Source organism: Pelophylax lessonae (assembly GCF_965119305.1).
Source record: "Pelophylax lessonae genome assembly, chromosome: 4".
Taxonomy (NCBI): Eukaryota; Metazoa; Chordata; class Amphibia; order Anura; family Ranidae; genus Pelophylax; species Pelophylax lessonae.
The window spans coordinates 517,258,938-517,282,976 of record NC_138771.1 but is presented as its reverse complement, the minus strand read 5'-3'; the positions used below and the strand labels follow the sequence as shown (position 1 = coordinate 517,282,976).

Sequence of the window (24,039 nt, the reverse complement as noted above, 5' to 3'; positions counted from 1 at the left end):
CAAATAAGCTCACTCCTTATTTAAAATACCCTGCCGGAAACACCCACAGTCTATCCTCCGTCCTCCTGTCACTCCTGTATCTGCCAAGGCCACCGCCCTAGAAGATCCAGCCTGCCCTGCGTGGGATGGAGTGCGTTGATGTCTGACGTCATTGTGCTCACCATGATCACACAAGGTACGTTCCCCAGAGGAGACGTTCCACCTCCTCGTACTCATCGATTTGCACAATGGTCGGCAGTATGAGATGGGAAAATGCTGCCTGTAGCGTGCCCCAAACTAATAACACACAAAACTGCTGGAAAAAAAAACATGGGCGTCAATTTGCTGCCCCTCTCAAAGTTCTGCCTGACCCAGCAGGACACATGGTAGGGCCGGCCCTGGCTATGAGACAGGAAGTGAAGGGAAATCTCCGCAATGGGGCACAGATGGCGAAAACAAAATTTGACAGGAGTTATTACCCTCCCTTGCTCTATCCAAAATGATGAAAAAAAAAGTTTTGCCTATAGTTCTACTTTAATCTCCCCAGCAGGAGCACAGCCAGCAATAAAAACCTGGCAGAGGTCCTATCCCTTTCATATGCTATCCAAAACTTAAATGTTTGGGCTGTACATATACTTAAAATTTGTTATTTATTTCCGCCTGGAGCTCCACATTAATCTTGGATCCCGACTGTGACATATTTTATAATGGCTTCTTTTTGTCTAATTACTGTGTTGCAACAAATGAAGATTACAGATGATTTGAGGAAAGGCAGTGAGCCAATCATACAAGCAGGGAATGGGATTTGTTGCCAGTATTAGATTGTTTTAGCTTGCTGGAAATGGCTTAGTTGTAGTTTTATATAGGTTATATTATGGAGTTATTTTTAGAGATAAATTAACTTTCTTTTTCGTGATAAGTTTTATTTTTTTTTTTTTTTTTTTTTTTTTTTTTTAAATCAGTCTACCCAAAAGTGATAGTTTAGTTAGAGGTGAAGATTATTGATTTGAGTCAGCTCCCGGCTGCTTTTCTGCTTGGAAAGGTGGATGGGGGTCCTGAAAAGATTTTAATGTGTTTATTTTATAAAAAAAAAAAGTAATTTCATGTTAAGGTGATATTATAAATGTTTAATGAGCCACTTGGGTATTGAAGTGCCATACCATAAGTCCAAATACAAGTTTATTCCAGTGATAAATTTTTTGTGAAGCCAACACGTTTCAGGGGCTGTACCCTTTATAAGACCTTGGGGGGAAAAATGCAACAGTGTGTATTGACTCTGTAATCAATCAAGCTCCTGGCTGCTTTTATGCTTGGAAAATGGATGTCCTGAAAAGATTTGTGTTGAATTTTAAAAAAGGTGGTCATTCCATGTTAGGCCCCTTTCACACAGGGGAGTCCATCGGCGGACTCCGTTTTTCTCAGCGGGGGATTGATCCGCCGATCCTCCGCTGAGCAGGCGGATGGCTGCTCTGTCTCTGTGCTGTGTGTGGAGACAGAGCTGTCAGGTCCCCGCTGTTCTCTATGGGGGAATCAGGTGGGAACGGACCGTCTGTCCGTTCTCATCCGATCCGCTGGATGGAAAATAGGGTTTCCATCCATCCAGATTTGACGGATCGGATGTCAGTGGACATGTCTCTGCTGACATCCGATGCCCCATAGAGATGCATGGGGCATCTGTTCAGATCCGCCTGAAAAATGGACAGGCGGATCTGAACTGGTCCGTCTGTGTGAAGGGGCTTTAAGGTGATATAAATGTTAAATGAGCAACTTAAATGTTAGATGATATTAAATTACCTTTGCACAACAGTCTTGCAGAAGATGGTTCAAGGCTGCTTGAATGAGCTGCTAACGGGATGCTGTGCCAACATAATTTATAACATCCAACTATAGATTGAGTCCATATACACTTTCATTTTTTCTAATCCCTGATGAAAGGGCCACAGGTACTGCCCCTGGAACGTGTTGGCTTTACAAACAGTTTATCGTTGGAAAAAAACCTGTATTCGTACTTGAATATTCCAGCATGGTGAGTCAATACCTAACTTGCTTATTCCTAGCTTTTTATGTCTTGATACTGCGGCAGTGAGATCTCTCTGACCTAATGGTAGGAACTGCTCATATTGGATACAGGTGTGTAGACTTGGGATCTCAGCACAGACATTTTACCTATAGAGTCACCAAGTGATGGAATAAGCTGTCGGCTGGTTAGAAGATTCTGAAGTGGAACTTTTGGGTGGACTGACTCTCTAAATGTAGTTATCATGTATTTAGTTGAGTTTGTATATGCTTTATCTTTGTACAGTCTCAACGCAGAAATGTCAAGAGTAGTTCGTATCTTTAAGACGCTGCGCAACCACTGGAAAAAAAGTACGGTGGGATTTTGTCTGCTGACGTACGGAGGCCACTGGTTGTACGGTAAACACTGGTATGATTTATTTTTTTAATATAATTATTTATATGGCTCTGACAATTTACACTTTACAAGCGCTTTACGTATTGTACATTTACACCAGCCCACACCCTGTAGGAGCTTCACTCATGGGCCCTATCTCCTATTCATACTAGGGCCAATTTGGACAGCAGCCAGTTAATCTATTAGTATGTGTTTGGAGTGTTGAGGGAAACTTGAGTGCCCTGAGGCAGCAGGGCTAACCACTAAGCCACTCTACTGCCCAATTTTTAACCCAGACTCGTGGATTCATGCCACACTGTATTTCAATTCACAAAGCCACTTAAGTTTTCATTATTTCATAATTTCACAACAAAATGTTCAGCTAATAAGAACATATACCACATTGGTGTGACATTGTTTTTTTTTCTGCAGGAAATGAACATTTAACCACTTAAGCCCCGGAAGATTTTACCCCCTTCCTGACCAGGGGGTATTTTGCGATTCGGCACTGCGTGATTTTAACGGACAATTACGCGGTCGTGCGACGCTGTACCCAAATGAATTTGACGTCCTTTTTTTCCCACAAACAGAGCTTTCTTTTGGTGGTATTTGATCACCTGTGCGATTTTTTTTTTTTTTTTTTTTTTTGATCATGCGCTATAAACCAAAAAAAGAGCGACAATTTTGCAAAAATAACAATATTTTTCACATTTTTTTATATGAAATTCCCCCCCAAAAAAATGTAAAAATCAAAATTTTTTTACATTTTTGGCCAATTTGTTTTCTGCTACCTATGTTTGGTAAAAAAAATCACAATTAGCGTATTTTGATTGGCTTGCGCAAAAGTTATTGCGTTTACTAACTAAGGGAAAGATTTTTGTCATTTCTGTTGTTTTTTTTTTTAACACGTAATGGCGGCGATCTGCGATTTTTTTTTTTTTTTTTTTTTTTTTTTTTGCGGTACTGCGACATTGCGGCGGACAGATCGGACCCTTGACTGACATTTTTGACACTTTTGGGGGTACCAGTGACATTACTACAGTAATCAGTGCTATACATATGCACTGTTACTGTAAAAATGACACTGGGAGGGAAGGGGTTAATTTTATTGGAGAGGGAGGGGTTAAGTGTGTCCCTAGGGGCGTGTTTCTAACTGTCATTGGATGTGGCTAGTGGTGTAATAGCACAGATCAACCTACATAACAGGACCGAGTGATCTGTGCTGTTACACAGGGGAGAGTGACAGACGGCTTTGTTTACACTAGCCGCCTGCCTTTCTCCCTCTCCACCCGACGATCGCGAGTGACCGGTGGACATCGGGTCCGCCGGTCACACGCGCTGGCTTCGTCGGGTACGAGCGGGGGCGGGAGCGCGCCTCCGGCGGCACGCGCTCGCCCCCTATTCGCTCCCAGGCTAGTGATGTACCGGTACGTCACTTTGCCTGGGAGGGGCTGACCGCCGCCGTATATAGTCGGGCGGCGGTTGGCAAGTGGTTAAATCTGAGCATAAATGAACTGTCCTAAAATTGAAGTCCAGCCTATTCCTAAGCTTAAATCTGCTCCCATTCACCTCTAAATCCCATTCTATCTACCCTGTAAAAGGTAGATGTGTGTACTTACCTATTCTGAGAGCAGTCCAGTCACGTGATCTCCAGTGGCTAGCTTCAGGGGAGAGGAGAAATCAGCGACAATGGCTACAGAGCCTGGATGGTGAAGTCACCCATAGGCTTACTATGGGGCATCCATTGCCGGCTGTCTCTCCTCTACACTGAAGCCGCTGCTGACAGCTGATTATGTGACCAGGCCTGAATGCTCTGAGAATAGGTAAGTATACATACCTTCCTTTCACAGGGTAGTTACAATAGGGTTTAGAAGGGAGATGGGACCAGATTTATACTTCGCTAGGAAAGGAAAAGGCTGGATTTCCACTGTAAAGCCTTTTGTATGGACTGTCAAGTACAAGTTGAGGTGATATAGCAGCAATGTAGAAGGGAAAGGGAAATAGCCAAAGATTGCTCAAGAGGGTCCCTTCAATATAAACTGTAAAAAAAAAAAAAAGAGCCAAATATCACAAAATATTTCCTTATAGTGGCTGCTGAGATTTACACTTCTGTCTATCATACCACCATGAAATAAAGATTGTCCAGTATAATTGTATGGGGCCAGCCAAGTACAATCTCAGATGGTATAGCAGCATCTCTGGGTGTTGGAAAGCACGAATGTGTGTCCAAACAAGACTCTGTATACATCCCAAAAAAGGCAGGAGGAACCCAAAGCCAAACAAAACTCCCTAAGCAATCAGTTGCAAGTATTTATTACTCCACGTCTCTGAGGGTGCCAAATCTTGCCTAATTAGGAGGGGAAAAATCTGTATTCCCCATCATTACTGGGTCGTGACGATGTTACATCTGACATGATGTACTTACGCTCCCAGTTACGTCATCATGTGCACCAGGTGACACTGGCAGCATACAGTCCCCTCCTTCTCTCTTCCCAAATCAGAGGAGGGACGCATTAAGGCCATGGTAAAAGCCGATAGTTCTGTGACTGCTAGTGCTGCCCAGTCCTCTCCCAGTCTGAGTACTTGTGTGCTTTGTCACATTAATCAGGAGACAGAAGAAGCTGAAGGCTAATTCAACCCCTCATCTGGAGTTGGGCTTTAATGTCCTGCATAATGTAATATTTTTTTTCCCAACTATCTGAAGATGGAGTTTACTTCCAGGCTTCCCTCCATCTGAGTTACTTGTATTTAGATTCCGTAGTGTTTTCTTTCAGTGAACAGGCTGTGTATGTGCATTGAAGGGTAGATCTATTCCAAATTAAATAACCCCCAGCACTCTTTGCAGCTGCTGTCACCGATTGTTGAGAAGAGAGGGGGACTCTGAGTTGCTTCCAGGCAGTAATAAGTGTGTAGCAGTTCCTTCCCGCTGGCTGGAGACAGCTGTGTAATTTCATCGAGAGGTACCTGCATAAACATGAACGCCACCAGTCAATTCATTCAGAATTGTGTGCTTTTTTTTTTCCAAAACCATAATTGTCCCATCTTGGCTTTCATTATTCCAAATCTCTGCAGTGCTATTTGTTGCAGGAGGTTGGGGGGGGGGGGGTGTTCTTTTGTGTCTGGTATATAATATGGCTGTTGTCACCTGGAGCTCGAAACTGTCAGCAGAACAACACAATCTGCTGGCCAACGTTGTAAACTCTTTTTAATTCTTTTAAACTCTTCAAAAGAGGGAGGTTGGACTGCGCTCAAATTACTGTGCAAACAAAACAGTGATCACTGCATCCAAAAAAAATAGTGAATCTCTCTTAATAATCAAAAAAGGTGCTCTGTGCTAATAGTTCAAATCCTGTGTGGATAGCTTTCCTTGTATCCTCAGTACTAAATCACCAGTGCGTGGAAAAATTGGAGTGTAGTCTCCACTGGGTGTCCTTCACCACACTCAAGCCACACTAGCTGCTTACCGGATCACAATGACCCCTATTACAGGCAGTCAGAATGGGCATCAAAAACCAGGCACAGCAATCCTTCTCAGAACCCTCCTCACCGGGTTTGTCACAAATGTGGAAGGCACCGGGCAGGGGATTCGATATATATCGGAGACAGAACAAGAAACTCCTCATAGTGTAGTATGAAAAAAATCCCTTTTATTAAAATAAGGTAGAAACTTACATTAAAGTAGTCTGCATTCAGCCGGTCTAGAATAACAAACTGGAGCAATGTAGAATCAGGAGGCGCGGTTCCGCGTTCCACCTGCGTTCCAGGGACCGGATGTGTCGTATGGCGTTTCGTCACTACGCAACTGACGTCATCAGTTAAGGAGCGTATTTGCATTTCTTTGGACGTGCAGCTCAATCATTTGTTTATATGCATGGATGGTTTATATATGCATTGATGTGATTTATTTATTTATTCACAATTATCTATCGTTCACGCAGTTAACATTTATGTGCAATAATTGTGAAGTCCCTTATTCAATTATCTATTTATTTAAAACCAATTAATTAAATTATTTGATGTGCAATTATTTAATCATGTATATAAAACGTATCCTATAGGTGGTTTTTTGTTTGGCACTATAATTTGAGCGTGATTGTTCATTCCCCTTACTTTTAAACTCTTGACTGGCCTTATACATAATTTTTTTTTTTTTTTTATACCAGTTGACTTTGCTATCCATGAAAATGGCTGTTGTCTTGTCATTCATTATACATTTTGGATTGGGGAAGGTTCAGAACCACTGTTGGGTTTTTACTGCTCATTTAGAAAGATTTCTCTTTACTTACTGTCATGGTGACAAAGTGTCCATGGTGTAGATTTTCCCTCATTTCTAGTCTTGTAAAATTATTGGAAGTGAGGGAAAATTTCTACGTTTTTCTTTCTATTTTACCTGGTTTCTTTTTCTATTTTACCCCGGCCTGCCCCCTGCCTCTATCTTGTCTAGTAGAGAATGACATGTACTCTCCACCTGAAGGTTCCCGGGATATGCATGTCATGTATTCCAGGAGGCATCCTCTTCCACACTTTGCCTGAAGGAGGAAGGTGGCACGTTATAAGGGGCCACTTGCAAGAGTCAGGAAGAGATTTCTGGTTCTCGATGTCATAAGTGTGGGAGATGGTGAAGCCGGACCCAGCATGTGGCAGCAGAGCTGTGAATTGCAGCTAAACAACTTTGCATTCACGGGGTAAGTGAGAATATTTATTATAGACAACATCAGCAAAAATAGTAAGTTGGTATATAAAAAAAAATAAAATAAAAAAAACACAAAGGGGGGTGAAATTTCTTATGAAGGAGCCCCAGATAACAGCAAAAACCTGACAGAGGTTCTAATGCTTTTTTACGTTATTCAAAACTTCAAAAAGAGGAGAAAGACAAACTTTTGGCTCAGTTAAATGTTAACTTAATAATCCACTATTTTATTAGACAGATATGACACTGTAAAGCCATTTGGTAAATATTTATCGGATGTCTTGTTCTGTTACGACTGTACAGCCTTATGAAATATGCCTTGTTCCCAATAGAAACATTTGAAATATTGCTGGGAACTGCGTTGTCGGAAGTGATCTATGGCTGGCAGTGAAATATTCACATAAAGGCAGACATTTGATTGGTTGCTAAAAGCAACGTTCTACTTTTGTTGCTGTTACTTTGAGTCGCCGGTTTCCTTCAGCAGGCATCTTTATTGGTCCCATAGACAGGCAATCTGCATCCATGTAGCCACAGGTTTTTTCTTTTTGAATCTCATTGAACTGCGGTCAGGCTGTTAATGAAAGCCATAAATCTGTATGTACTGCTAATTTCCTCTCTATCCCTCTCTCCTTTGGTTTCTTGTGACAGTGATAACTTGCTGAGGAGGGCAGCCTGCCAAGAAGCGCAGGTAAGTTCTGCAGCCGCTGACAATTTTGTTTAAGACGTTCCCTATCATATTTACAGTACGTTTACATTACAGGATAGTTTTAAAACAGCCTTTTTTTATCTCTTTGCATCTTTACACAAAAGAGTGATCATTTGAAAATGTGTAATTCAAACAATATTAGCACAATGGTTTATCAAGCACAAAATGTCGCAAAAAAATACACTTTAGTTAATGTGTTTACAGTCGTAAGTACATGGGGGTGGCGTGGCAGGTATTCTTTCATGAGACATTAGGTGTCTTTTAGACTCCTGATGTCTCAGTTGCCCTCCATTGAAGCTAATGAAGCACAGAGATCATAAGTGAAGATTTACATGTCACTTCCAGGTTCTTAGTGGGCAGGGGAGATCGCTGGTTTTCCTTCTGTCATTGGAGCCTGGGAAAAATGGCAGGGCATCAACAGCAAACTGATGAACTTATCTCTCTGTCACTGCTGTGTTCAATCAACCTGTTCCTTATTAGTACATGAACACTACAGTACAACCAGGGCTTTTTTTCTCAGAAAATAGGAACTCAACCACGATCCCCCAAAATCGTCCTCCCCTACACTCACGCACCCTCCAAACTGTATCAAATAGTGGGTGTGGCCAAATTTCACTAGCATTTAATACCAGGAGTGCATTATGTACAGAGTGAAGAGTTTGGGGGAGCTTATACGCAGAGTTTGGGGGTGTGTTGCATTCAGAGTGCAGAGTTCGCATGCACTACTCACAGAGTGCAGAGTTTAGCCTTCTTCTACAGCTGCTTACTTCTGCATTCCTCATCTCACTTTCACCCCTCTTCAGCTCTGACCTTTGCATGAAACCACCCCCCAACGACTGCCCCCATCTTCTCCTCCATATTCTACATGTCATATGTTTGTTGCTGTATTCAGCTGAAGCAGCTGGCTCCGCTTCTTTCACTTTTAGGGAGATCATCCAGTGGGGGTGCTGGAATCTGCACTGCACCCCAGGAACCTGCATCTCTCTTGTCCCCATCCTGCACTTAACTGTTTAGAGACAAGCTGTCATTTGTAAACATAGAAGCCGGACTTTTGTGATTACAAGTGATAGTGATGAGCAGGGAGCAGAGGGCCTGAGCCAAAGGTGGTGGAACCAAGTTCCACCAAGTTCCAGCTGAAAAAAAGCCCTGAGTACAACTGATGCTGGCTGATTGTGCTGCTGCTTCCCAGTGTGAGCACTGCTGTATATGGACTGCAAAAGGTTAATACCAAGTAGGGCTGGGCGATAAAGCGATACCGATATGTATCGCGATAGTCAGGGGATCGATAGCAATACAAGACTGTGAACGATAAAACTTAAAGTCCGCTCCGACGGGTTTAAGCTTTAAAAATGGCACCGCCCGTCGCATACACATCACTGCGCACGCGCCGCCGCCGCTCGGGAGAGGCCGGGAATAGCCGAAGTTACACGAGCGGTGGCGGCGCGTGCGCAATGACGTTGCGGCGCCATTTTTAAAATGAAGGCGCCTCTGGAACAGGTAAGTGAAACAGCTTCACTACCTGCCATTATGCAGGGCTGCGGGCACACTACAAGGGATGCAGTGCTGCGGGCATGGTCTACCTGTACCATGCCAACAGCACTGCATCTCCTGTAGTATGCCCACAACCCCAGATCCTCTTGTACCATGCCAGTACCCTGCATTCTCCTGTACCATGCCAGTACCCTGCATTCTCCTGCACCATGCCAGTACCCTGCATTCTCCTGCACCATGCCAGTACCCTGCATTCTCCTGTACCATGCCAGTACCCTGCATTCTCCTGCACCATGCCAGTACCCTGCATTCTCCTGCACCATGCCAGTACCCTGCATTCTCCTGCACCATGCCAGTGCCCTGCATTCTCCTGCACCATGCCAGTGCCCTGCATTCTCCTGCACCATGCCAGTGCCCTGCATTCTCCTGCACCATGCCAGTGCCCTGCATTCTCCTGCACCATGCCAGTGCCCTGCATTCTCCTGCACCATGCCAGTGCCCTGCATTCTCCTGCACCATGCCAGTGCCCTGCATTCTCCTGCACCATGCCAGTGCCCTGCATTCTCCTGCACCATGCCCGCCGCCCTGCATTCTCACCCTAGGGTCCTTATTTTAAATGGGTAATAAAAAATATAAATAATTATCGATATCGACCGATATGAAACACTGATATCGTGATACAGTTTTCAGCCATATCGCCCAGCCCTAATACCAAGTCACATTAAGGTACCTAAACTGCTTGCATTGAAAAAAAAATCTACATTTAAAGGGTTACTCCACTTTAAAAAAAATTGCCAATAATTAAAAAATATTTAGCATATACAATTGCGACTCAAGTCATATTGTAATTAAAGTATAACTAAAGGCAAACCTTTTTTTTTAGTTTTGGATAGAGTGGAGAGGTATTGGAACACTTGTCAGGGTTCTATTGCTGTATATTCCCCCATTAGGGAGATTCCCCCACTCTGTTTGTCCTGTTTACCATTATCATTGAAAGTGAAAGTAAAAGAAAATCCCATATTTTGAGTTGTCCCCAGAAAAGTAATCGAGGGGAAATCTTCCAATGGGGACACTAGTTCTGGTGGCCTGGGGGTCCCCAAGGGATTCCCTTAATTTGCAGGGATTTTATCTCCATTCCTGTTTGGCTATGGGACAGGAAGTGAAGGAAAAACTGCACAGTGGGATACACAGATGGCGAAAAAAAAATCTGACGGGTTAGAACTCCCTTACTCTATCCAGAATGACAAAAATGTTTTGCCTATAGTTCTGCTTTAAATGTTATTAGAAATTACTTTTCCTTTTCAATCTGCAGCACTGTAATTTTCTGTTAAATGCAAATCAATATGGCTACCTGGAGGTTTTCTCTACACAAACTGTGTACAGAACGCTGCCTGGAAATTTAATTTATTGCTTGTGTGATTGGCTCACTGATTTTCCCAGAAGTCTGCACTTCCTCCTGACACTCAGCTTGTCAGATTTACACATAGCTACAGTAGCTGAGGGTGTGTGTAAACCCCCTACTGCTGTCGATATATGCCATGTGTCGGTGGTAGCGAAAGTGTTAATGATATACTAATGAATGCAGAGCTGCAATATTTGGTGCATTTTATAGCTGCCTGTAGTTCAGCTTTAAAGTGTAACTCCACTTTTATTGGCTCACTGATTTTCCCAGAAGTCTACACTAAGATACAAGTCAGATTTTTTGGCACCCCCTGCAACAAAAAATTTGATTTTTGATGAGATACTCCCAAATGGAAGTAATGTCTAAAGGAATGTCGACCATGTCAATTTCCTTATTGGAGCCCTGCAGGTGCAGCAGCTGATTGATAATTATAAAATCACTCCCATACAGATAAGAAAACAGCTATTCCTCCTGAATAACAAAAGGTAGGAGTCTGCAACAAAATTTGTTAAAACCCCTGCAATGTACAGAAATCACCCAGAGGGGAGGGTGTTTTTCTCAACAAAAGTGGAGTTAATAATGTATTAAAGATCTGAAATAGTTTTGTCTTTTAAATTTGCCTAGAAGTTGTGTTCACTGGACAAGGTTTGTTATAACATACCTTTTCACTTCTATATGCTTGGAACAAGTATATATCTAGTGTCCAGACAGTTTAGTAGAAACATGCTTGTTCTAAGTTTGCAACACTCTAAATAGTAAAGCAAGGGGTCAGGATGACAGCCTTGTAGTTTTTACCATCATAAACAAATGTAGCTATCAGACAGGTTCCCATTAAAGGTGGGCACATTGAACTGCAACTTAAATAGTGAGTAAAATTGGTAGCAAAGTAACCTATGTGTTTGGGTCTCTCAGTAATGATGAGAGGTTTAGTGTACAGTAGGGATGCACCGAATATTCGGCGGCCGAACATTATTCGGCCAAAAATAGAGAAAATAGCACTTTCGGCCGAATAAGTCAAAAGGCCGAATAATTTTGAGCCGAACAATGTCAGCTTCCGCCCTGACCGCTCACCTTCCTCATTGCTGCTCGCGGCTCCCTTCTCACACGCCGCCGGTGTCCTGTCCGGCCGCGAGTAGGGGGTGTGACGTCACGCGCGCGTCCCGCCCCCTGCTCCTGACTGCGGCTCCTTCACACTAGGTCCACGCCCCGCCCCCCTGTTCGCGGCTTTTGGCTCTGGCTGCAGTTCAGGTATGTGATGTGGAGCTGAGCACATTTGGGGGAGAATACGGTAGCTGGCAGCTGCACAAGCATTAGTGTGCAGACTGCCATATTTTGTTGCCACTTGCCATGCTCATTACATTAGAGTGCCCTATAAAGTACCCCTTAAAAAAAAAAAAGAAAAAAAATGTGCCCAACAGAGTGCTCCCTTGACATAAAATGTGGCCATCAGCGTGCCCCTTATTTTATGCTAAGGGTCATGCTGATGAGCATATTTTATGTTAAGGGGCACTCTGATGGGCATATTTTATTTTAAGGGGCACGCTAATGGGCATATTTTATGTTAAGAGCAACGCTGATTTAAATGTTTTGTTTTGCCCATCAGAGTGCCCCCTAACATAAAATGTGCCCATCAGCGTGCCCCCTAACATAAAATGTGCCCATCAGCGTGCCCCCTAAAAATTGGCAAAATAAATGGAAAAAATGCAAAACACCGCGTTCGGTATTCGGCCTTCGTCCTTCGGCCAAGCATTTCATTATTATTCGGCTTCGGCCAAGAATTTCATTTCGGTGCATCCCTAGTGTACAGTATAATGCCCAGTACACACGATCCGAAAATTGGACGACTCTCCGTCCGTTTTTGTTTGGTTGCTAGGAACTCTCAAGTATATTCACAAATGGGAGAGGTTACTTACGATACAAATTTTCTCGGACGATGATTCAAAAGCTTCCGGTATGCGTAACCACGCTGTAGCGTGTGAGGGGAAAATGATGTCTACTGCTCATGCGCTGTCTACTGCTCACCATTTTTTTTGGACGAACAACATACTGATAATACGATTATCGTACGATGTGTTATAATACGATCAAAATTTTTATGCTTGCACGACCGGATAATATCGGGCGAACTGTCGTGATCGCCTCTCATAAGCTGTGTACTAACGATCAGATTATCCTCCGATCCTTTCACAAGCGTTATTTTTCGTCCGATTTTCGGATCGTGTGTACGGGCCTTAATAGAAGTACTCACATTATTTTTAAACGACCTGGAGCAAATATGCAGGCTGGGAGTTTGGGACTTCACTGGCTGCATGCTTTCTGTGCAACTCACTAGTGGTGCAACTTTTGTGTTCTAAGCCTGAACCCACATTGAGAACTATTAAAGGTGGCATATTGCAACAGGAGTGCAGGGGGTGTATATTTTAACCTTATCAATTTCCTCTCATCTAGGTTTTTGGAGACCAGGTGATATATCCTAACACAGCAGTGAAAAAAGCGACGGTGTTCCTAAACCCAGCAGCCTGCAAAGGGTAAGGGGACTTTTGCTCTTGTAGCCAATGTTCTGTAAGGATTAGAAATATGTTGTATGTAATTATGGATACCAGACAGTCCTCCATTTTAAGGGTGTACCACATACATAAAAAATACACCGAGAAACCAAACTGGATGAGATTTTTAAAGTACTATAGTACAGTATTTACAAAATTGAGTAAATATATTATTCATACTGTATATAGCTTAAGTGTAGTACAAGAGATGTGACCTCTCACTTCAATCTTTCTTTTAATGGCTTTTCTTGCTTACTTTTACAAAAAACAAAGTTTTTTTTGGCTCCGGGTTTTACCAGTTTTTGAAGGAACTGAACATCTAGTTTCCTCTGTGTGACACAAGCACATTGGAGTCCCTCAGCCTGCCTGGAAGGAAACCCTGGGTGACACAACCTCCTTTTTTACTGTGACTGGGCACTGCACTATCACAACAAATTGATATAATCAACACAAAAACCTCTGCCTCAGGCTCATAATAAGCAATGCCAAGCTCTTTATATGTTGCCAATAAATGCATATACTATTCTAAGTCCAGAACATGTAAAGCTATAAAGGACATTAAGCACCTTGTTATGTTCAATGGACAACCTATCCACTTCTTCTTCAGGAGGATTGTGTGGGGGACGGTCTCTTTAATGTACAATCACATGGTTATGTATACAAAATACACATCCCTTATAATGCTCCCAAGTTATTTAAAATAATAGTAGTACTTACTGTTAGACCCCGTTCACACTGGGGCGACCTGTGAGGCGACCTGGTCGCCTCACAGGTCGCCATAGGTCGCCTTCCATAGGAAAGCTGCGGACCCGTTCTAATAGGAGCAACACAAGTCGCTCCGACTTAGAAAAAGGGTCCGGAGCTTCTTTGGGGCGACCCGGAGCGACCGTCATAGACTTCAACGTTCTGAAGTCTGTGCCGGCCGCTCCGAGATCGCGGCGCGCTGCTCGCACCGCGACCTCGGAGGTCACTCTGGGAAGTAGCGTCGCTGCTATGTGAACGGGGCCTTATAGTAATCTGTATGCATAACATTATGAATGAATAAAAACTCTTATACCACCACCATTCTTTTGTTAAAGCGGAGCAAGCCCCAGGAGTTCTTGTAATTTTCATCATAAACAAAATTTTTCAGCACAGTTACCAGCCAGCCTGCAAAACAACCAAATTGACCCTGACTAACAGTTTACATTAAAAACAGAGGATTTTGTTTGCACACATTTGCAAATATATGCTTAAGATGCAGTGCGCACATCAAGGGATCTTTGTATGTACTGCGGTGCTAAAAAAAAGTGGCAAGCACTTCCATGTGCACCTTGCTGCAAAGGCCAGTTATGGGTTGGGGTAGTTGCCACTTTTTTTGTACAGTTGGTTGAATTGCATTGCGGATTATGCATATGTTTGCAAATGTGTGCAAACAAAACCCTCTGTTTTTAACGTAAACTGTTAGACACTGGTAATTTGGTTGTTTTGCAGGCTGGCTGGTAAAGTTGCTGGTAAATCTTTTGTTTGTTTGTGATGTGCTTTGACCTTTCATGTACACCTTGCTTCAAAGACAAGTTATTGGTTGGGGTGGTTCTAATTTTTGAACATGTAATTCCACCTGAAAATCCATAAGCTGCGACACACCGTTATAAGTTTTGTTAAGAAAAAAAGAGGGAAAAAGGTAACACACCAGATGACTTGTAATGTGCATCCCCCAGAAGCAAATCATGATCTAAACCAAATGTTAGGGCACCTATCTACATCAACACATAACATTACGCACTCTCTGAAATGTTTCTTGCATTTTTCGTAGGGATTAGTATTTGGTGTATGTAAAAGTGGAATGATTATTTTTTCTTGGAGTGCTTTAGTTTCTTCTCTTGTTTGTGTGTCAGCTGCTTGTTTATAATACTGCTACTTCCTGTATCCCCCCACATAGTACCCCAGAGTTTTTGCCACAAACTGACTGCAGTTTTGGATCCTATTTTCTTTCTCGTGTGATAGTATTGCTTCAGAAGCCAGTTAAGCATGTCTTAAATGCTTTAACCTTAGGCCATTTTGTCCCTCTAACATTTTTTTCATCCACAGAATGCTAATGCTTCTTCAAACCCTAAGCTATGTCCCAACAATGATATGTCAGTGCCTACTCTGGGCAAGTCAACAACTCTCATGTTTCTATAATCTGTCCCCTCAGTACTTTTCAGCTCCTATGATGTACCCACTCACTTTCTTTTAGCCCCTGTGCAGTTCTCATAATTGGCTATTTTGCCCCTAACTCCCTTCCCAAATACATCAGAGCCTATGTTTCTTACATAAAAACTAATGTGGAGCGCCAAAAAACTTAGAGTGAAAGCAAACAATATAGTGAAATACAAGTCCACAATTAGTAAATACAGTCCTCTGTGCCATAAATAGAAAGGCTTGTGTTGGAAGTCCAATGAAAGGATAAAAGCCTAGTAAAAGAACCCAGTGCAGCAAAACAGAGGAACCACCACTAGCACCTCTTTTAGTTAAAATAGGTGAGACAGCAACATGCTCCAAGGTCAGCCACCACACCCCAGTGAAATGGGGGTGGATGTCCCTTGGGCAGTTCTGGGCCCGCCAGACCTTCTGTCTCAGAGCCAAATATTGCATTCTGCTTTACAGTCGCTGGGTTTATTGGCTTTGCTATTGAAATCCAGGTGCTAAAGGATCAAGGAGTCTCTAGTACAATCATACCTACTTTATCATAGGACTTGGAGGTCTTATGTGCCCTGGTGTAAATACTTGATTGGTCCAATTTTGGCTGTCCTCTAGTCAAAAGAGGAGATGAAGTTGGCCTTAAGTACCATTTTAAGGGCCAGATATTGGCTCTGCCATTTTATTTTTCAACAGACTAATTGCCTCCCACTCAATCATACACGTTTGTTCAGGGGGTAACCCATATGGTTCTGCCTGTTAAATCTCTGTGTCCATGGGACTTGAATTTGGTTCCGGCTGTTTTGCAAAAGCTACCTTTTGCACCAATTTAGGAGTAACCTATTGACTCAGAAGGTGGTTTTTCTGATGGCAATTACTTCTGCAAGGAGAATGTTGGAGTTGGCATTACCACCCTATCCTGGTGGAGAACTAAAAATGGCTCCTTACAGGAAAGAGACATTTTCTGTTCTCCACCAGGACTTGGTGGTACTGTGTCCTCATCCGTCGTTCTTGCCGAAGGTAGGTTTGAGTTTTCATTTGAATCAAGACATTGCCTTACTGTCTTTTTTTCTAAATTTTGAGTTGCACGCATTAGATGTTCAGGCTGTTAAGACATATTTCAAAATGTCAGCAACAATCAGGCAGTCAGATTCATCCTTCTGAAAGACACTAGAAAGGGCCAGGCAGCTACTAAGTCAACCATTTCATGGTGGATCCGGCAGCTTATTGCCCAGGCCTATTGCCTTAAAGCTACAGGCGCCACCTTTGTAGATAAAGTTACACTCTACTAACAGTTTAGGGGCCTCTTAAGCTATCTATTATCAGGTGTCAATGGCTCAGGTTTGCAGGCTGCAACCTGGTCTTCGGTACCCACCTTTACGAGAATTTACCATGTGGGCATAGAGGTGACTGATGATACTGCCTTTGGCCAGATCATGTTGCGGGCTGGAAAATAGTTCCCTGGGTCTGACGAGGGCCACTGTGTCTCCCTGCCCTATTGGGCATTGCTTTAGAACATCCCAGGTTGCCATGATTTATATAAATTCGTTAATACCAGTGCTCTTTTGAGTACTAAATTAATCCAATAAAATACTAACACAACACCCTGTGGCATTCCTTTCTATTTAGTGCAAAGGAAATAACTGCACAAAAAATGTATATTCTTATACCAACTTACATACAAAAATGACTATTCATGTGGTATCAACACAAATCTGTGCAAAATATACTAGAAAAAAAAATGTGCAAAAAAAACATATTTGTGTAGAGATGCAAATTTACCATATACATTTCGTATGTGTAGTAAAAAATAAAGAAATTGCACTAATAAGTAAAACAGCAGTTGAATTTTTTTAATAGTGTAATCTCTCATATATAATAGATATATATCAACATCACAAATATATATCTTGCAAATTTCATATATGTGATTAGTATGAAAACAAATGAAGAAGTTCATCAAATAGATAAAGTAGAAGCTCAATATAGCAAAGAGGTTACCACCATCATTCCACCGTGTAGTCAAAAAAGTATAAATTCACAACAAAAGTTCTTTCTCTGGTGACCACCACCCCACTCCACTAGACACTTGACAGAATATTTAGGACCTTACAAATGTAAAATGGTTCATAAAATGCTTTTATTTTAGGCGTGCCACCGGTATCCGGATTTACTTGGCTTCTTTAATATCCTTCTTCTCCCTCCAGATTGCTACTCGTTCTCCAACCTTTTACAGCTTCCCAGATCTTAATTAACGTGTCCTTCACAGCCCAGACCCAAAAAGAATTATAGACCACACATGGGGATCCCATTGCATAAAACTATTTATTCAAAACGTGTTAAAAAAGTGAAAACGTGCAATGATTACTGCTAGTGGCTATAGCCGCAGGGAGTTATCGTATGTAAAAAAAAATCAGACAGGTCGGTTGTATCGAAGTAGATCGAGGGATCGACTTGGGTACAATCAGCCTGCCCATATATACATACATGTACATGGCAGGCACATATCAGAAATTGGTAGTTTTGGGGTAACAAACGTTTTAAAGCGGAGTTCCACTCAAAAGTGCAACTTCTGCTTATCTGTCTCCTCCCCTCCTCCGGTGCCACATTTTGCACCTTTGGGGGAGCGGGGGGGAGTGGGTACCTGTTTTTGACAGGTACCCTGTCCCCACTCCTGCCGGACCTCGTTGTGGCGAGGTACGTCCGCAGTCCGGCTCCCCTCCTCCTTCCTCCTCTTTCTGGCCAGTAACCAAGCGCAGTGCCCTTCACGCATGCGCAGTAGGGACCCGGCCGTGCTGGGTTCCCTTACCGGCAATGGCGACTGCAGCATCCCACAGCCGATGGAGACTTTGGCAGCGGTGCCAACATCGCTGGATTCCAGGACCGGTAAGTGTCATTATATTAAAAGTCAGCAACTACAGTATGTATTTTTGGAGGGGGAGGCCAGAACACTGCTTTAAGATAGGTGTGTTACTGGCCAGATCACCAAGTGAAAAAAAGCCTAATAAAGACGTTCCAACAATAGACAAAATACAGTATGCTTAAGCTAATAACACACAAACAATTCTAATTTCTTGTATCTTTATTGAACACACCCGTTTAACATGGACAGTGCTGGATGAAAAAGTAAGTGAACTGAATAAATCATTACTTTTTAAAAATGTAATTGGAATCCACAGTTTGTACACGTGGAGTCCAGTTATGAGTTTGGAGATGGGGTTTAGAGTTAGTTTAATTTATAAAATTCATGATGCTCTCTACGCTTTAAACAGACCTCTGAGACTATCGCAGTGCAGGTGCATTTATACTCATTAGTCATTTAGGTCAACATTGGATCATTCAGAGATCCTCACTGAACTTCTAGAGAGAGTTTGCTGCACTGAAAGTAAAGGGGCTGAATAATTTTGCACGCCCAATTTTTCAGTTTTTTATTTGTTAACAAAGTTTGAAATATCCAATAAATTTCGTTCCACTTCATGATTGTGTCCCACTTGTTGTTGATTCCTCACAAAAAATTACTGTTTTATATCTTTATGTTTGAAGCCTGAAATGTGGCAAAAGGTCGCAAAGTTCAAGGGGCCCGAATACTTTCGCAAGGGACTGTATGCATACGTATTCAATAAGTATAATTATATATATATATATATATATATATATATATATATATATATGTGTAACACATCAATCAAGTGCTTAGTGCTCTGTGCAACTTCAATTGATCACTCAAAAATCAGTGCAAAAAAAGTCCAATATTCTCCCAGTGAGGTATTCACGACCATGCAGGGGAACAGTGGTGTTGGGTATCTCCTATTCACTCGTGCAGAAATAGCCGGAGTGTGAGCTTAGCAGAGGGATATGATCCCTGTTACCTTATGGCAACCTGGATCCTAAACGCTTTTATGCTAATATTTAGCTGTTGGGTGGTCCTCTCGTCCACTTTTCCTCGGTGTGGGGTCACCTATATTTCTCAGAGTGGATATTAACCACTTTACCACCGGAGGATTTTGCTGTCTTCCGTCCAGGCCACTTTTTGCGATTCGGCGCTGTGCGACTTCAACTGACAATTGCGCGGTCGTGCGACGCCGTACCCAAACGAAATTTACGTCCTTTTTTTCCCCACAAACAGAGCTTTCTTTTGGTGGTATTTGATCACCTGTGCGATTTTTACTTTTTGCGCTATAAACAAAAAAAGAGCGTTTATTTTGAAAAAATAACAATATTTTTAACATTTTTTTATATGAAATTCCCCCCAAAAAAGATGTAAAAACCAATTTTTTTAAAAATTTTTGGCCAATTTGTTTTCTGCTACCTATGTTTGGTAAAAAAAATCGCAATAAGCGTATTTTGATTGGTTTGCGCAAAAGTTATTGCGTTTACTAACAAAGGGAAAGATTTTTGTCATTTTTGGTGGTTTTTTTTTTAACGCGTAATGGCGGCGATCTGCGATTTTTTTTTGCGGGACTGCGACATTGCGGCGGACAGATCGGACCCTTGACTGACATTTTTGACACTTTTGGGGGTACCAGTGACATTACTACAGTAATCCGTGCTATATATATGCACTGTTACTGTAAAAATGACACTGGCAGGGAAGGGGTTAATTTTATTGGAGAGGGAGGGGTTAATGTATGCCTGGTGCTTACTGACGTGTGGGGGGGGGGGTGACTGAGTGAGTCATGGACAGATCGGATGTCCAGCTATGCTGAACAGTCCGATCTGTCACTCCCTGTTACTATGGAGATCCGCCCGCTGTGTTTACACACAGCGGGCGGATCTCCAGACTCGATCCCCGACGATCGGGTAAGAGCAGCGGCGATCGCCGCTGCTCCTCCCCTGGCCCGACTCCCGCTGTGAATGAAAACAGCGGGAGCGAGCCTCCGGCGGCACGCAAGCGCCGCCCAGAAGGGGGAGTGTCTGACGACGTAGTACTACGTCGTCAGACGATAACGAGCCACTCTGCCGCAGTAATATTACTGTGAGCAGTCGTAAAGTGGTTAAGAGAGAAACAAAAGGACTCCTCATGGTGTAGTATTTTCAATAACCATTCCTTTTTATTACGGGTTCAATGAAAGCTCATACAAAACAGTAAAATCAATTAATGCCTAAATAGCATTACACTGAGTAGCTGTATGCACTAATTACCGGATCGTGGGAGATATCGAGTCGTCAGGATACAAATCACGTCGCTCCTTCCTGGCTGCTAGTCCTGCATCTGGCGTGCGTTCCAGCTAAACTCCACAGTGAGGTGGCGTGCGTGTCAGCTTGACATGTTTCGTCATCACGTGACGTCTTCGGAAGCTGACAGTTTACAGGTAGACAAATTGTCTATAAATGGAGACAGTTTAGTTCTTGACTACTTTTTCTAGAAGTGGGCACCCAGCTAAGATGACTCACACAGCGCAATGCAGATACCTCAATGAGGTAAAGAATAACCCACAAGTAACAGCTGAAGACTTGAAGACATCACTGGAACTGGCAAACATCCCTGTTCATGAGTCTACCAGGCTTTGAACAGGCAGTGTGTCCAAGGCAGAACACCATGGAGGAAACCGCTGCTCTAAAAAGAAAAAACACTGCAGCGCACCTGAAGTTTGCCAAAGAGCACCTTGGCAAACCACAACGATACTGAGAAACAGTTTTGTGGACTGATGAAACAAAAGTTGAGTTGTTGGGGAAGAATACGCTGCACCATGTATGGCGCAAAAAATGGACATAGCTTACCAACAACAAAACATTATGCCAGCAGTGAAGTATAGTGAAGGGAACATCCTGATTTGGCCTTACTTCTCTGCCATGGGGCCTGAATCACTTGCCATCATTGTGCGCAAAATTAATTCCCAGGTTTACCAAAATTTCCTAAAGGATAATGTAAGGGTGGCTGCCCACCAGCTGAAGGTTTGTAGAAGTTGGGTGATGCAGCAGCCTATAGAGATTCCATGGAATGACCTCATAAGAGCCATTCACACCAGACATCCTGCAAATGTGTGTGCGCTGAAACAGTTTTGTAAAGAGTAATGGTCAAAAATTCCTTAATGCGGTGCAGGTCTGATCCAGAGCTACCGCAAGAGCTTGCTTCCACTTCTGCCAAAGGCAGTTTGACCAGCTATTAACTCCAAGGGTGAACTTCCTTTTTCCACTAGCGCTGTGAATATTTAATGGTTATGTTCAATAAAGACTAAATAAATTAGAATTGTTTTGTGTGTTATCACCTTAAAGTGGATGTAAACCCCATTCATGAATTCTGACCTGAGTGCATATACCGTATCTGTATAGTGTATAGAAAGTATACTGCACCAACACTAATGACCAGCAGCCAGCAAAAAACGAACGACAATTCGTAAAAACTAAGACCAATATAGATATTGCAGCACTGGTAATAAAGGTTAAACACGTGTAGTGAAATATTATACATATGAATCAATATATGCAAAATCAAGTAAAGGAAGTGCAAACATATGAGTCAATGTGTACAAAATCAAGCAATAAAAGTGCAAACATATATAAATATAAAGTGCATCAGTGGAATGACCTAAATTAAGGTCACAAAAGTGCATGTACACCCTAGAAATATTAAAAATTATATAAAAAAATGATTGAAATTCATAGACCATCAATTTTGTAAATGTATGAATATAGTCCGTAATGAATCCACCAAAAGTGCAACGTGCAAGTAAATCCTCTTGTGGACAAAATGACTGTGATCTCTGGTGATTAACCACCACCGGTGAATCAAGAATATAAAAGGCTTACCAGATATTTAGGACCTAATAGAGTATATACTCTTTAGGTCACTCAAAGATAAGAAAGATATTGATGTCACTGTATTGCTGATGCCAGGACTCCTTTTAGAAAAAGGGAACCACTTCCGAACTAGGCACGTCATCCATATGATATAATTAAAGGGTAACTTCTGGTGACTACAGCTGGAAATTCTTCCACAATGAACTCAATGGAAAAGGAAACTCATAGTGTGTACCCATGTAAAATCATTTATTATTAAAAGGTAAGAAAAATTACAGAAAAGTTGATGAAAAAGCACTTGTATATGATAAAGATTATCGCAACACTTGTAGCAGAACCGACGCGTTTTGTCTAAAAATACATCAACTGGGGTGTCATGCTATCAGTGTTGCTGCTTTATATACATTTCGGGGGTGATCCCCACAATTAGATGCTTGTATCATGTCAGAGATCTTTTCTACCGTGTGTACGGCTATCCTTCCTTTTCTTCCAAAGATGTCGGCGAGGCGTGCGTTCCAAGCCTCGTTTTGGGTAACCTAGCAAGATAACGCTAGTTGCGGATGTGTAGTCCAAGCCTCGATGTGGATCCTGCCATGGGACCACAGGGAGAAAGCGGAAATGGAGCCTCATTACGAGGATGTTAAAACAGGAAGAGGCTGATATTACTACATCCATGCCTCATTCTGAAGAATGTCTTTACAGACTATAAGCCCAAGCTCCGCCTCTTTTGCCGATTAAAATAAAATCAGAAAGTGAGGGCACAGATAAACTGCTAATACAACAACTGGAGATGAAATATATAAAAACTATACTAAATGTGCAAAGGCTATTATATATCTATGGACAGGCTGCAGTGAATAAAAATAATAATTACTTATATATTATATATCCACATAAAATATGTAAGATATTTTATATATATATATATATATATAATGTGTACATTGTGAGGTCAACGCTCAAAAGGTACTCAATGCCACATACATATATAATCAAAAATGTATAAAAACCTGAACATGAAATGTATGTAAATCTAAATAATACATTAGAGCCCCAGAATTTTTTTTTTTTTTTTCAAAGCGTAAACACATAAATAATATGTTTAAGCATTATTAATAAAAGTGTTGATGTCCCATTCAATATTTAGCCCATATGGTGAGTGAGACCGTAGTTAAGACGTGAAACTCCTCTTATTTCTGAACCACGCCTCCATAGGGCCAGGTATCAATCGATGATCGTAAATTCTGTGCCGCGTGGATTCCTATTATGACATTCCCGGTAATGTCTGCAGATACTATGACTGATCTTGCCTTTTTTGATGTTCGCAATGTGTCCGTTCATCCTGACATTAAAAGAACGAATAGTTCTACCCACGTATTGTTTTTTACAGTGACAAGTTAAAAGATAAACGACACATTTGGTTATACAAGTATAGAACTATTTGACACTATATGTACGATTGGTAACCGTAGAACTGAAACTTTGTGTTTTAACCCTCCCCCCTGTATTATGTAAGCATGTGTTTCATTTTTTGCATGGGCAATAGCCAGTCATTTGGTGAAAAAAGGACGGCCTAACTGGAGGATTGATAACATTAGGAGAAATTTAATGTTTCAGTGGCGGTACGCCTTTTCTATAAATTATTTTCGCTCTATTAAGTAACAATGGGCCTAAAACACGATCATTTTTTAAAACATCCCAGTGTTTGTTGATAATTATATATGTAGTACATATATCTGTAGTGTTTCCTATCTCTTTCCAAAGTCTTAAGTCCCATGTCTTTTTGCTGCTCAGTTCCTCTGTTATCAGCATGATAACTTTTGACAAGTTCTCCAACACAAACAGAGATAAAAGCAGCTGAAAATTTGTGTCGGGGAAGGGACTTGAAGACAGATAAGCAGAGAGCTGGTCTATTCACAGCACAGCTCTGCA

The 24,039-nt window shown here is 42.0% G+C and overlaps 1 protein-coding gene across 1 annotated transcript in view; it reads left to right on the top strand.

Moving 5' to 3' along the window:
* Nucleotides 1-24,039, top strand: part of AGK (acylglycerol kinase) — a 160,204-nt gene that overhangs the window by 12,078 nt on the left and 124,087 nt on the right. The window contains exons 2-4 of the mRNA XM_082256998.1: nucleotides 2,282-2,404; nucleotides 7,710-7,749; nucleotides 13,109-13,188. Of these exons, the coding sequence (XP_082113124.1) occupies nucleotides 2,295-2,404; nucleotides 7,710-7,749; nucleotides 13,109-13,188 (230 nt within the window). The 5' untranslated portion in view covers nucleotides 2,282-2,294. The remainder of the gene's footprint in view (nucleotides 1-2,281; nucleotides 2,405-7,709; nucleotides 7,750-13,108; nucleotides 13,189-24,039) is intronic.